The sequence below is a fragment of the Alosa alosa genome, chromosome 9 (genome assembly GCF_017589495.1).
Source record: "Alosa alosa isolate M-15738 ecotype Scorff River chromosome 9, AALO_Geno_1.1, whole genome shotgun sequence".
NCBI classification, from domain to species: domain Eukaryota; kingdom Metazoa; phylum Chordata; class Actinopteri; order Clupeiformes; family Clupeidae; genus Alosa; species Alosa alosa.
In genome coordinates, this window is record NC_063197.1 from 30448042 (window position 1) to 30463041 (window position 15000).

A 15000-nucleotide genomic window follows, 5' to 3' on the forward strand; every position below is an offset into this window, starting at 1 on the left:
CAGAGACCGATAAACATACACATGTTTAATACCCACTAAAACTTTCACATCACACCACATACTACTCAGTGACACATACAAATAGTATTAATTACACACACACCCCTAAAACAAAACAGTCCCTACTAAAAATGCACACTTTAATACACACACTATTTATTACAGTAAACATGCTCGCTGAAAACATATCGTCACGGCTTTTTCTGTAAAAATGACTGATGGATTAACTCACTATTCATTCATTCATTTCATTCCCATCAAGTGTTAAAATACCCCAAAAATGTTAAAATAAACATAAAAAAACATGCATCATTAAAACACACACAACTAAAACACTCACACTGGTTAAACACACTGGTTAAACACACACTGTGCAAACACACACTGGTAACAGACAAGTTTGAGGGCCCATCATTTCTATGTCATGCTTTAGCAATGGGAGACTTCTCACCTTGGGATGTCCTCCTCTCCCAGCATGCCTGTGGGGAGGGGGGAGTAGTGTCCAGGTGTGGGGGGCGTCAGGTGTCCAGGGGGGCTAATATAGCTGTCCCCGTGGGGGGAATATGCTGCAGCACAGGCAAAATCCATTAGCATGTTAGCGTGTTAGCATTTACGTTTCTTTATTGAGCTTCTTTATTGAGCTCCACTACATCCATTAGCATGTTAGCGTGTTAGCTCGTTAGCATGTCCAACCTGCAGACGGGCAAGAGGACATCTTAACTCATTGAATGCCAAGCTGTTTTCGGAAGCTTTGTCCTAGAGTGCCAGCAATCTAGACCATTGTTGATGATTTTTGTAGAGCCACAGCATATTCTGTGTTATAGCTATGAACACATACAATGGCTCGTTTGAAAGGTGAGACTTTAAGCTCTCAGTGGGTACAATATCTTTTTCTTCGACTTTTTCATTTCTCCCTTCAGCACCTGAGAAGTGTTGCCTGCAAAGTTTCTGGGAAGAGATCTAACGAGACCTGCCACCTAGTGATAAACCCACGAAAATAAATGACCTGATTTTGACCTGGTGTGCATGTCACTGATAGGCTAATCAGTGACTGATTCGTAACAAAGCGGCAACCATCAAAATCCGAGTTAAGATCAAACGTCCAGATAAAATCTTGTGTCCAGATCTTGCGTTTTCGATCGTCATATATTTCATTTCCATTCATCACAGAGTTCCCAAAATCACATATAAGGTGTGTTAGAGTGTCTAGTTTCGTAATTTAAAAAAAAGCTAAAAACGTAATATTACGTTTTTGGCACTCAACACATGGCACTCAATGAGTTAAGGGCATCTTTCCTATTAATCAACATCACACACGAGAGTCCGGAGACTGAGCTGTTCTACTAAATATCACACGAGAATCCAGAGACTGTGCTGTTCTACTGAATATCACACGTGAGAGACTGTGCTGTTCTACTGAATATCACACGTGAAACAGGAGACTGTGCTGTTCTACTGAATATCACACGTGAGACAGGGAGTCCGGAGACTGTGCTGTTCTACTGAATATCACACGTGAGAGACTGTGCTGTTCTACTGAATATCACACGAGAGTCTGGAGACTGTGCTGTTCTAATGAATATCACACGTGAGAGACTGTGCTGTTCTACTGAATATCACATGTGAGACAGGGAGTCCGGAGACTGTGCTGTTCTACTGAATATCACACGTGAGAGACTGTGCTGTTCTACTGAATATCACATGTGAGACAGGGAGTCCGGAGACTGTGCTGTTCTACTGAATATCACACGAGAATCACACAAGAGCCAGGAGACTGTGCTGACTGCAGAGTGCATAGTCAGGCCTGCTGGTTAGGCTGGTGAGACCCACACACGTGTGGTAGAGGCTTTAACTGAGGGGCAGTAATCATCACTCACTGCTGGTGATGTCCGGCAGGGCAGAGCTGTCGCTCATGACTACGCTGGAGGGTTTGGCCACTTTCAGGTAAACCACATCAGGTGTGCTCTTCAGCGCAGCCACAGCCTCCTCGTGGGTCACCTCCTCCAGACACGCACAGTTTACCTGCACACACACACACACACACACACACACACACACACACACACACAAACATTAGATTTGCATTTACTTCAGTTTGTGGCTGTGAGTAGATGTACAGTACACACCCTACTTTCTTCATCTCAAGTCTTCCATGGCCACTACATACAAAACACGTTCTCATCCTAATCCTAACCTGGAACATTGACACATTCTAATCCTAATCCTAACCTGGAACACTCACACGTTCTCATGCTAATCCTAACCTGGAACACTGACACGTTCTCATGCTAATCCTAAACTGGAACACTAATGCTGCTTTCGAGATGTCTCGTAAATGTCTTGTAAATCCGCCGCCCGAGTTGGAAAGTGTAAATTACCCAGCTTTCTTGCGGCATTTTGGGCAGGCATCGCCCACTTTACCTCGAGTACTTGAGGGTACCCCGAGGTGGACGATATGACCTTACAACAAACATGGCTGCAAGCCCATAGTTGAGATGAGATGACATGTATTTTTTTGCATATGTACTGTGTTGGTCATGTTAAAGTTGATGTAATGCTCTTACACACTAGATTACATTGCTGCTTCAATCTGGTCACCAATTCATGCATTGCACGGTCTTGCTGTGCCTGCAATACAATGTAACAATTTGTTTTCCAGCCGTTTAGCTAGAGGCTACATGTAGCACAAAACAATAACAATGACTAGCCTCCTGCTAATGCCCCTCGTGGCTCGAGAGAAAGGCGTTCCTAAAGCCACTCATTGGTACATGTTGTACGGGTGAGTGTACGATGATTTACGAGACATCTCGAAAGCAGCATAACACATTCTCATCAGGGATGGATTACTGCATGGGCCTACCGGGCCCAGGCCCAGGGGCCCAAGGGGTCAGGGGGCCCTGAAGCCCAAGCCTTTGCATGGAATCATTGCCTCAATATCAACAAATCAGGATGTAGGCTATGAATCTGATTTAATTTAGTATTGGCCATCCCCAAAATGCACCAGAATACAGGAAATCACATCATACAAATTAAAAAAATTCTGGGGGAGGACCCCCAACCCCCCTTCCCACATATGCGACATTTAGTGGGGGGGCCCTTAACACATCTGGGCCCAGGGGCCCGAAAGATCATAATCCGTCCATGATTCTCATCCTAATTCTAATCCTAAACTGGAACACTGACACGTTCTCATCCTAATCCTAACATGGAACACTGACATGTTCTCATGCTAATCCTAACCTGGAACACTAACACATTCTCATCCTAATTCTAATCCTAACCTGGAACACTGACACATTCTCATCCTGACTCCAAACTCTAGACATGTTCTCATCCTAGCCCTACATGTGTTTTGTGTGTGGGTGTGTGTGTGTGTGTGTGTGTGTGTGTTTTCTTACTGCCAGTAGTTTGTCGCCCGTCTGTAGTCTTCCGTCTCTGTGTGCCGCTCCCCCCTCGATGATCTTTGTGACGTAGATGCTGTTGTCTCCGGGGATGTGCTGGTTACTCAGACCACCAGCAATACTGAAGCCCAGACCTACACACACACACACACACACACACACACACACACACACACACACACACACACACACACACACAAGCACACACACACACACACACATGCAAGCACACACATGCAAGCACACACACACGCACATGCAAGCACACACAAACACACACACACACATGCAAGCACACACACACACACACACACACACACATAATATACCCTTTTAATTACTACTTTTAATTTAAAGTTGAGCTGGCTCTTGAGCACAATAATTTCATTACTTATAATTCCTTTAATGAGTACATGGCAATAAACTACTTGAACTTGAACTTGAACACGCACACATACACAAACGTTTCTTCTATACCAAACTTACTATGACTAACTTACTGAATCCATTTTTATTTCAAGGCCATATTTTGTTTGTGGGTGAAATAACCACATTCACACACACACACACACACACACACACAAACACACACACACACACACCTTTTGGTCCTTTGATGAGTTTGATGTCAACGATTTTGTGGCTCAGGTATTTCTGTCGTCGTACGTAGAGTCTGACGATGGCACCGGCCTCTTTGAGGGCATCCACCGCCTGACTGTGCGTCGCCTCTCGCACACACACATCATTCACACTCAGAATGCAGTCATTCACCCTGGGACACACACACACACACAAACAACGTTTATAGGGTTAAGGAAAGCATGGAGGTGTGTGTGCATGTGTGTGTGTGTGTATGTGTGTACTGTATGTGTGTGTGTGCTAACTAACATGGGGGTTTCAATGCAAACTTATCATTCTTGTGTTTGGGAGTCTTGGCCATGTGCACAAACTTGTTTTACATGGAGAGAGAGGAGTTTACCGGAGCAACACAGATGCATAAACTAACGTTTCAACGTTCTGCAACGTCTTCGTCAGTGTCTAGTATGGCAAGCATAGATAGTGGTACCTTATTAAGCTAAAGAGGAACACCTGACAGGTGTGCAAGGGGCAGCACCTCAATCTTCCTATGGCTACCATAGACATAGGCTGCACTCAAAACATTAACAGCCCTGAAGGGTGTAGGCATAACAAATAATTATACTAACAAGGACAATATTACATAGAGAAAATAGACATAGAAATCAAATACATGGTAACATCTCTATTTCAAATTTCATATATACTGTACCTAGTATAACAAGTCATTAAGGTCGAAACGTTAGTCCCTTATGTTGGCACTTTGAAATAAAATCTGAAGTTTAAACATCTGTGTTGCTGCGGTAAACTCCTCTCTCTCGCTACATTAGTCCTCTCCCGTTGACGCACCAGATAGTTAATTACAGAAGCGCGGAGGAACAATTGTTTTACATGGATTGCGACTGTGTGGATTAAGCAAGCCAAATGCCAAAAACTCGCAAAGTACTGCTCCATTTCTGCAATAATCGGTAGTATATCCATCTGGAAGCGACGATGCCATGTTTACCCATAATCATGCAGTACAGAAAGAATGAAAATAGCATAATGCATTTTGTGTTTGATCAGACCTGCCTAAGTGTAACATACTTCCTTCAATGTGTGGATCTGTGAATCTTCTCCTGTGTTAAGGTCCAAATAAAAGCATTAAAATGTGTTTGTGTGTGTGTGTGTGTATGTGTCTGTGTGTGTGTGTGTGTATGTGTGTGTGTGTGTGTCTGTATGTGTGTCTGTGTGTGTGTGTATGTGTGTGTGTGTGTGTGTGTGTGTGTGTGTGTGTGTGTGTGTGTTCGTATGTGTGTGTGTGTGCGTGTGTGTGTCTGTGTCTGTGTGTGTGTGTGTGTATGTGTGTCTGTGTATGTGTATGTGTGTCTGTGTGTGTGTGTGTGTGTGTGTATGTGTATGTGTGTCTGTGTGTGTTTGTATGTGTGTGTGTGTGTGTGTGTGTGTGTGTGTGTGTGTTCGTACTTGAGGCGTCCGTCCATGGCTGCGGCCCCCCCACTGATGATCTTGGTGATGAAGATGCTGGGGTCATCTCCTATATGAGGATTGTCTGTCCCTCCCGCTATACTGAAGCCCAGGCCGGAATTCCCCTAAACACACACACATACACACACACACACACACACACAGACACACACACACACACACACACACACACTGAACACACACACACACACACACACACACACACACACACACACACACACACACACACACGATAATGAATGACAATGAAAATACAGTATAAGTATACATACTCTTTTGATCCCATGAGGGAAATTTGGTCTCTGCATTTATCCCAATCCGTGAATTAGTGAAACACACTCAGCACACAGTGAACACACAGTGAGGTGAAGCACACACTAATCGGCGCAGTGAGCTGCCTGCAACAACAACAATTTTCGAGGGAGCAGTGAGGGGTTAGGTGCCTTGTTCAAGGGCACTTCAGCCGTGCCTACTGGTCGGGGTTCGAACCGGCAACCCTCCGGTTACTAGTCCGAAGCGCTAACCAGTAGGCCACGGCTGCCCACTAAAGCTAAACCTGAGCAACTACACTTCCCATAATTCAAAGCAGCAAGATCTGTGCCCTACAGAGGAACGACTGATGCCCAATCAGAGCTGAAGTGGAGCAGAAAGAATTCAGTGTCAAATGAACTCACAATGTGAATACAGAAAGTCCTCTGGTCCACTTTTTGGTCCACTTTGGTTGGGTTCTGTTAAAGAGGCCTGTACCGGACATCACTGGTCTGTTGCTCATGTAGTGCTTTGTCACAGCGCTTCAGCTTAACGTCAAGACTGCGTTCAGAAGCAGCAGAAAGAAGGCGGCCACGGTGCTCCCATGATCCAACCAGACCCATTAAATGCATCCTCCTCCTCCTCATCGTCATAATCATGGCATCACACCAGACCCATTAAATGCATCATCCTCCTCCTCCTCCTCATAATCATGGCATCACACCAGACCCATTAAATGCATCATTCTCCTCCTCCTCCTCATAATCATGGCATCACACCAGACCCATTAAATGCATCATCCTCCTCCTCCTCCTCATAATCATGGCATCACACCAGACCCATTAAATGCATCATCCTCCTCCTCCTCCTCCCCTCATAATCATGGCATCACACCAGACCCATTAAATGCATCCTCCTCCTCCTCCTCCTCCTCCTCCCTCATAATCCTGGCATCACACCAGACCCATTAAATGCATCCTCCTCCTCCTCCCTCCTCCTCCTCCTCATAATCATGGCATCACACCAGACCCATTAAATGCATCCTCCTCCTCCTCCTCCTCCTCCTCCTCATAATCATGGCATCACACCAGACCCATTAAATGCATCATCCTCCTCCTCCTCCTCATAATCATGGCATCACACCAGACCCATTAAATGCATCATCCTCCTCCTCCTCCTCCTCCTCCTCATAATCATGGCATCACACATCAAATCTCAAAGCTATGTCCGCCCTCCCTCACATCAGGAATAGGCTGGTTTTCAATAAAACACAAGACTATTCACAAAACCTTTGGAAAGTGGCATTAGGGTATAAACAGTGTGTATGTGTATGTATCTGTGTGTGTATCTGTGTGTGTTTGCGCGCATGTAAATTAGTTTGCGTATCTGTGGCTGTGTGTGTGTGTGTGTGTGTGCATCTATGCATGTGTGTGTGTCTATATGTGTTGTGTGTGTGTGTGTGTGTGTGTGTGTGTGTGTGTGTGTGTGTGTGTGTGTGTGCTAGTGTGTGCAGCTGTGCATGTGTTTGTGTGTATGTTTGTTTGTGTGTGTGTGTCAGTGTGTGTGTGTGTGTGTGTGTGTGTGTGTGTGTGTGTGTGTGTGTGTGTGTGTGCATGTGTGTGTGTGTTGTGTGTGTGTGTGTGTGTGTGTGTGTGTGTATGTGTGTGGGTATGTGTGTATGTATTTGTTTGTTAGAGACCATGATTCTTTGTGTAGTGAATACAGAGGCATGCTGATCGAGGTCAGAGCATCCCCACTGGCGGTCTTTTACACACACACACACACACACACACACACACAACACACACACACACACACACACACACACACACACACACACACACATACATTCAGGCTTTATTGAGAGCAGCTCAGGCAGCTCCGAGAGAGGGGAAAGCCTGCATGTGAAACTGGAGGACGGCAGGAAGCAGAAAGGAGGGCAGTGTCATCACAGTGAGGAGTCTTACCCGTTCCAGAGTGATTTCCTCAAACTCGTACTCTGCGTCTGTTCCATTGACCTGTAAATATTCAAACACACACACACATACACAGAGGGAGAGAGAGAGAGATGTATTTAGTAAATGATAAAAAGACAATGAGAGTTGGTAGATAATGAAGCTCTAAGCAGAAACAAGTGTGGAGCTGCTGATGGATCTTCATTTCAGCACCACGGACAGCTCCACAAACGCAAGCACACATCTCCCTCCCGCTTTCTCCCTCTCGCCCTCTCCCTCTCTCTCTCTCTCTCTCGCTCTCTCCCTCTCACTCTCTCACTCTGCCCTCTCTCTCTCTCTCTCTCTCCCTCTCACTCTCTCCTCTCTCTCTCTCCTCTTTTCTCTCTCTCTCTCTCTCTCTCACTCTCTCTCCTCTGCAAACCTCTCCTGGCTCTCTCAATCTCTCTCTCTCTCTCTCTCCTCTCTCCTCTGCTCTCTCCTCTGCTTTCTCTTGCTCTCTCTCTCTCTCTCTCTCCTCTCTCTCGCTCTCTCTCTCTCTCTCTCTCTTGCTCTCTCCCTCTTGCTCTCTCCCTCTCCCTCTCACTCTATTCATCCATCTCTCTCCCTCCATCTCTCTCCCTGTCTCTCTCTCCCTCTCTCTCCATCACTCCATTGTTCTCTCCCTCCATCTCTGTCCCTCTCCCTCCCTCCCTCTCTTACAATCTTCCTACCCCCTTCTCCCTCTCCCTCTCTCCCTCCATCTCTTTCTCCCTTTCTGTTTCATCCTATCTTTCCCTCTATCACTCTCTCTGTGTACCTTCTTCTCCCTCTGAGATGAGAAGACACATGGTGAGTGGTGACCCCCACAGAATCCACAGAATCTTACAGGTCAGTGGGAAAGGAGGTGTGTCTATGAGAGCTGTCACTCACATAAGGAGGTGTGTCTATGAGAGCTGTCACTCACATAAGGAGGTGTGTCTATGAGAGCTGAGACTCAGAAAAAGAGGTGTGTCTATACATGGGTGTATGTCTATGCAAGGGGGCGTGTCCATAAGACTTGAATCTCACAGGAGGCGTGTCTATATATGGGGACAAGTTTAGGTAAGGTGGTGTGCCCATAAGAGTTGAATCCCACATAAGAAGGTGTGTGTGTGAGAAGTGACACTCACGTAAGGAGGCGAGTCTATGTAAGGCGCGTCTAGGCTCTCTGTGTTCACCACCACTGGTGCTGGACTTGCCTGGAAGAAGAAAATACACATGTATAAATACACACACACATATATAAAAACACATAAATACACGCACACACACACACACACACACAGCGTTTTTTCTCAGTCACTTTAGTGCATTACTTAGATCAGAATTTAAATTCTCAAAACTACTACTTCAGCCTCCACAGCATGCAGTCACTTGTGCACATCATAAAAGCAATGTCTCATCACTTCGAACAAACAGCAACTGCTTTCCCCAAAACATTTTAGCATTATTTCATCAATTGAGTCATTATATGCACAAGTGTCTAATCAGTTGTCATTTGTCATGTCACCTATAATTTTACCATTTCTATTCCACTTTTTTGGACACACATAAATACACACATCCAAATCCACACACACACACACACGGATATTCCACTACATTGTAACCTTGAGTGAACTACAGCCATGACCGCAAAACCACCAAAAATCTGTTCAAACGAACAGTCTCACTGCTTAGAAATAACACATAAAGCAGCACTTAAGAGGAATCGCTCTCAGGGTCCCCCTACAGTTGAGAAGCATAATTGTCTGTTACCCCTGTACAGCCCATAAATGTCGTCTCAGTAACAAACTACAAAATCACATGAGAGACGACACAGAGGGAATGCATGGACGGACACACACACACACACACACACACACACACACACACACACACACACACACACACACACACACACACACACACACACACACACACACACATACATACATACATACATGACTTTGTTAATCCCCAAAGGGTCAGTGTAATGTTGCAGTAGTGATTTGCATAGATCAAAGTAATGCACATCACTGTGCATATAGACTGTGTACATGGTTTACTGTGCATATAGACTGTGCATATGGTATACTATATACTGTGCATATAGACTGTGCATATGGTATACTGTGCATATAGACTGTGTACATGGTTTACTGTGCATATAGACTGTGCATATGGTATACTATATACTGTGCATATCGACTGTGTACATGGTTTACTGTGCATATAGACTGTGCATATGGTATACTATATACTGTGCATATAGACTGTGCATATGGTATACTATATACTGTGCATATAGACTGTGCATATGGTATACTATATACTGTGCATATAGACTGTGCATATGGTATACTGTATACTGTGCATATGAGGACTATACGGGTAGATACACAAATCAAAATCAAATGGTTGCAAGTGGTTAAATCGTGAGCCACACAGGTAAACACCAATCTGCAGAAAAGGGCATACTAAATGAAGCCATCAGCAGGGGTGGCCAGCATGCATGTGTCTCTGACACCTTAACCCTTAAAGGTGTAGGTTTTTTGAACATTCTAAGTTCTGCAACAATTGAAGGTTCTAAAATTCTATGTTGAATTCAATGAACTGAATATTCTTTAGAATGTTAATTTCCCAACATTCCCGTCACACCGGTGTTTAAGGGTTAAGGGGAAGAGGAAGAAAATCACCATGACATATCATAACAACCATGACCCAGCAGAACCCACCTATTAAAAAAACTTGACCAAACCATGACACAGAAAAATCAAATAATGACACACATCATAAGGCAATTATGACATCATTATTCTACTATGACACATCACAACCAAACCATAACACATCATAACTATGATGTCATAACTCAAGTGTGACACAGCAGAACCAAAATGGCCCAAATCAGCCCCCCACCCCGACACACACACAGTGATTCTCAAACACACCACTCACACACACACACACACACACACACAGTGCTCCCCCCTACACACACACACAGTGATTCTCAACACACACACACACACACACACACACAAGAGTGACCCCCCCCACACACACACACACACACACAGTGAACCCCAACATACACACAGCAGTTCTCAACCACACACACACACACATAGATTGACCCCCCACACACACACACACACACCCCCCACACACACTCACCACACACACACAGTGACCCCCTACATACACACACACACACACACACACACAGTTCTCACACGATCACACACACACAGAGAGTGACCCCCTACACACACACACACACACACACACACACAGGTTCTCACCCCACACACACAGTACACACAGCCACACACAGGTTCTCAACAGCCCCCTACACACACACAAACACACACACACAGTGACCCCCCAGAGCGTGGACCCCAAGAACACACACAGAGTGAACCCCCTACACACACACACACACACACACACAGTGTGACCCCACACACACACAGCAGTTCTCAGCCACACACACACACACGGTGACCCCCCACACACACACACAGCAGTTCTCAACCACACACACACAGAGTGACCCCCTACACACACACACACACACACACACAGTGACCCCCATACACACAGCAGTTCTCCAACCACACACACACACACTCCAGGATACCAGTCTTCCCTGCTGCCCTTACTCACTGATGGTGGGGTGCGCTGCAGTGTGTGTGGCGTCTAAACACACACCCGTTCCACGTTCCTGCACACACACATGTTCTCTCACAAGTGTGGTTATACACACAGGTCCTCTCACAGTTTTAGGTTATACACACACATCCTGCCACTGCCAGGCTCCTGCGCCTGCGCCCTCCGGTAGCTGTAGTTGTGCTGGTACACCTGCGCCAGCTCACAGGCGAGACAGCAGGAAGGCTGTTGGCTTTAAGCGCCCTTATGGCTGGTGGGGCTCTTCTTCCTGCTGCGCTGCTGTGGCCTCTACTTAAGCCCTGGTGGCGGAGTCTTCCTGCTGGGACTCGGGGCGTGGAGTGGACCCGTGGCCTTGGGCAGGAGTGGGACCGTGGGGGGAGTGGGGGGTGAGCGTCAGGGGGGGAGCAGGATGAGAAGAACGAGGGAGTGGGGGGCGAGCATGGGGGGCAGGGGAGCAGGAGTAGGGAGAGGGGAGGGGTAAGTTGGTGCCACTGCTGATGGGATGCCAGGAGGGGGACATGCCAACCTGAGAGTGTGTGTTGTGTGTGTGTATATAACCAAGCGTGTGTGTGCTGGTCTGTGTGTGTGTGTTGGCCAGCGTGTGTGTGTTGGTCAGTGTTTGCATGTTGTGTGTGTGTCTGTTGGCCTGAATGTGTGTGTTGTCCAGGGAGTGTGTGTTGGCCCGAATGTGTGTGTTGGCCTGGGAGTGTGTGTTGGTCAGTGTTTGTGTGTTGTGTGTGTGTGTGTTGGCCTGAATGTGTGTGTTGTCCAGGGAGTGTGTGTTGGTATGTGTGTGTGTGTTGGTCTGGGAGTGTGTGTTGGCCTGTGTGTGTGTGTTGGCCTGGGAATGTGTGTTGGTCAGTGTTTGTGTGTTGTGTGTGTGTGTGTTGGCCTGAATGTGTGTGTTGTCCAGGGAGTGTGTGTTGGTATGTGTGTGTGTGTTGGTCTAAGAGGGCAGGGGAATGGCAGCTGGTCATGGCAGCTCAGTAGCTCAGGGAAGTGGGCAGGAAAGGGCAGAGAAGAGAGGGTGTACAGAATGTGGGTGTGTGTCTGTGTGTGTGTCTGTGTGTGTGTGTCTGTGTGTGTGTCTGTGTGTGTGTGTCTGTGTGTGTGTGTCTGTGTGTGTGTGTGTGTGTGTGTCTCTGTGTGTGTGTGTGTCCTGTGTGTGTGTGTGTGTCTGTGTGTGTCTGTGTGTGTGTGTGTGTGTGTGTGTGTCTGTGTGTGTGTGTGTCTGTGTGTGTGTCTGTGTGTCTGTGTGTCTGTGTGTGTGTGTATGTGTAGTAGTAGTAGTAATAGTAGGGACTAGCAGGCAGTGGGGTAGGAATGGAAAGAGGATGTAAAGGAATGTGGCAGAATGAGTGTGTGTGTGTGTGTGTGTGTGTGTGTGTGTGAGGCAGGAATCCAACTCCTTTTCAGTTCTTCTACGCTGCAATCCCTCTGTTCTTTTCTCTTTGTTCTTTTCTTCTCATATTCTTTTCCCTTCTCTCCTTCTCTCCTTTCTCCGTCTCTTCTGTGCTGTCGTTACTTCCTCTCCTCCGTCTCTCCTGTTGAGTCGTTACTTCCTCTCCTCCGTCTCTTCTGTGCTGTGGGTTACTTCCCTCCTCTCTCTCCCTGTGCAGTCTTACTTCTCTCCTCAGTCTCTTCTGTGCTGTCGTTACTTCCTCTCCTCCGTCTCTCCTGTGCAGTCGTTACTTCCTCTCCTCAGTCTCTTCTGTGCTGTCGTTACTTCCTCTCCTCCGTCTCTTCTGTGCTGTCGTTACTTCCTCTCCTCCGTCTCTCCTGTGCAGTCGTTACTTCCTCTCCTCAGTCTCTTCTGTGCTGTCGTTACTTCCTCTCCTCCGTCTCTTCTGTGCTGTCGTTACTTCATTGCTCCATCCTCCTGTGCAGTCGTCTTCCCTCTCCTCCGTCTTCCTTGCAGTCTCCTCGTTACTTCCTCTTGCCTCAGTCTCTTCTGTGCTGTCGTTACTTCCCTCTCCTCCGTCTCTTCTGTGCTGTCGTTACTTCCTCTCCCTCCGTCTCTCCTGTGCAGTTATTGTATTAGTTCTTCCTCTCCCTCCGTCTCTTCTGTGCTGTGGGTTTCTTCCCAGGTCTCCTCCGTCTCTTCTGTGCTGTGGTTTTGCTTCCTCTCCTCCGTCTCTCCTGTGCTGTCGTTACTTCCTCTCCTCCGTCTCTCCTGTGCAGTCGTTACTTCCTCTCCTCAGTCTCTTCTGTGCTGTCGTTACTTCCTCTCCTCCGTCTCTTCTGTGCTGTTAGTTGCTTCCCTCTCCCCTCCCTCAGTCTCTTCTGTGCGGTCGTTGCTTCCCTCTGTGCTCAGTCTTCCCCTCTCCTCCGTTCTCCATGCTGTTTGCTTCCTCTCCTCCTCCGTCTCTTCTGTTGCAGTCGTTACTTCATCTCCTCCATCTCTCCTGTGCAGTCGTTAGCTTCCTCCCTCAGTCTCTTCTGTTAACTGTGGTTGCTTCCCCTCCTCCGTCTCTTCTCATCAAGTCTCTTCTGTGTTTGCTTCCTCCTCCGTCTCTTCTGTGCTATCGTTACTTCCTCTCCTCTGTTTCCCCTGTTCTGTTGGTACTTCCTCTCCTCCGTCTCTCCTGTGCTGTCGTTACTTCCTCTCCTCTGTTTTTTCCTGTGCAGTCGTTACTTCCTCTCCACTGTTTCCCCTGTTCTGTCGTTATTTCTTCTCCTCCGTTTCTCTTGTGCAGTCGTTACTTCTTCTCCTCCGTGGCCTCCTCTGTTCAGCCCCCAAACCCTCCCGCTGCCGTGGAGCGAGCACAGTGAGGAGGAGCTGGAGCAGCAAGGAGATAAATCCTCTCTTTCAAACACACACACACACACACACACACACACAGACACACACACACACACTCCCTTCTGCTCCACTTCCCACGTCACTCTGTCTCTTTTGTTTGTCTCTCTCTTTCACTTTCTCCTCTTTACTCTCTCTCTATTCTCTCTCTCTCTCCCTCCCTCTCTCTCTCCCTCTCTCCTCTCTCCTCCCCCTCCTCTCTCTCTCTCTCCCTCTCTCTCTCTCCCTCTCTCTCCCTCTCTCTCTCCTTCTCTCCCCCTCTCTCTCTCTCTCTCCTTCTCTCCCTCTCTCTCTCTCTCCCTCCCTCAATCTCTCTCTCTCTCCCCCCCTCTCTCTCCTTCTCTCTCTCTCTCTCTCCTCCCTATTCATTGTCCAAGCGGCATATTTCCCCACCATCACTCGGCATTGTGACCACACACAACCACACACACACATGGACACACACACACACATGGACACACACACACAACCACACACACACATGGACACACACACACACACATCTCACACACACACACGCACACACACACACAATCACTCACACAAAAGAACACATATACACACACACACACACACACAAACACAGGCTAGTCATCTATAGGGGTTTGCACACTGACACCGATTACAGCGCATACAGCTAGGAAACTCCAGCACACAAAATCTAATATACTTGTAGTGCCTTCCAGTAAGTCACTTCGGACGCCTCAGGGGTTTCAATAGTTTGTTCGTTCTTTATTCCAGTATTTCGTTTCGTTCGTCTCTATAAATAAACTAAATAAACTGACAAGTAACAAATACAAATACAATTGAAAACCATATGCCTGCTGGTAGGACTGTGAGTTCCAAAACCAACTACCCAAGG

At 46.9% G+C, this 15000-nt stretch overlaps 1 protein-coding gene across 2 annotated transcripts in view; it reads right to left on the minus strand.

Annotated features, from left to right (window-relative positions):
- Window positions 1-15000, minus strand: part of dlg1a (discs large MAGUK scaffold protein 1a) — a 66300-nt gene that overhangs the window by 18951 nt on the left and 32349 nt on the right. For both annotated transcript variants that reach the window (XM_048252104.1, XM_048252105.1), the window contains exons 4-10: window positions 8815-8883; window positions 7679-7729; window positions 5442-5566; window positions 4004-4173; window positions 3399-3535; window positions 1878-2022; window positions 452-566 (exon numbers count right to left, since the gene is read on the minus strand). In XM_048252104.1, the coding sequence (XP_048108061.1) occupies window positions 452-566; window positions 1878-2022; window positions 3399-3535; window positions 4004-4173; window positions 5442-5566; window positions 7679-7729; window positions 8815-8883 (812 nt within the window). The remainder of the gene's footprint in view (window positions 1-451; window positions 567-1877; window positions 2023-3398; window positions 3536-4003; window positions 4174-5441; window positions 5567-7678; window positions 7730-8814; window positions 8884-15000) is intronic.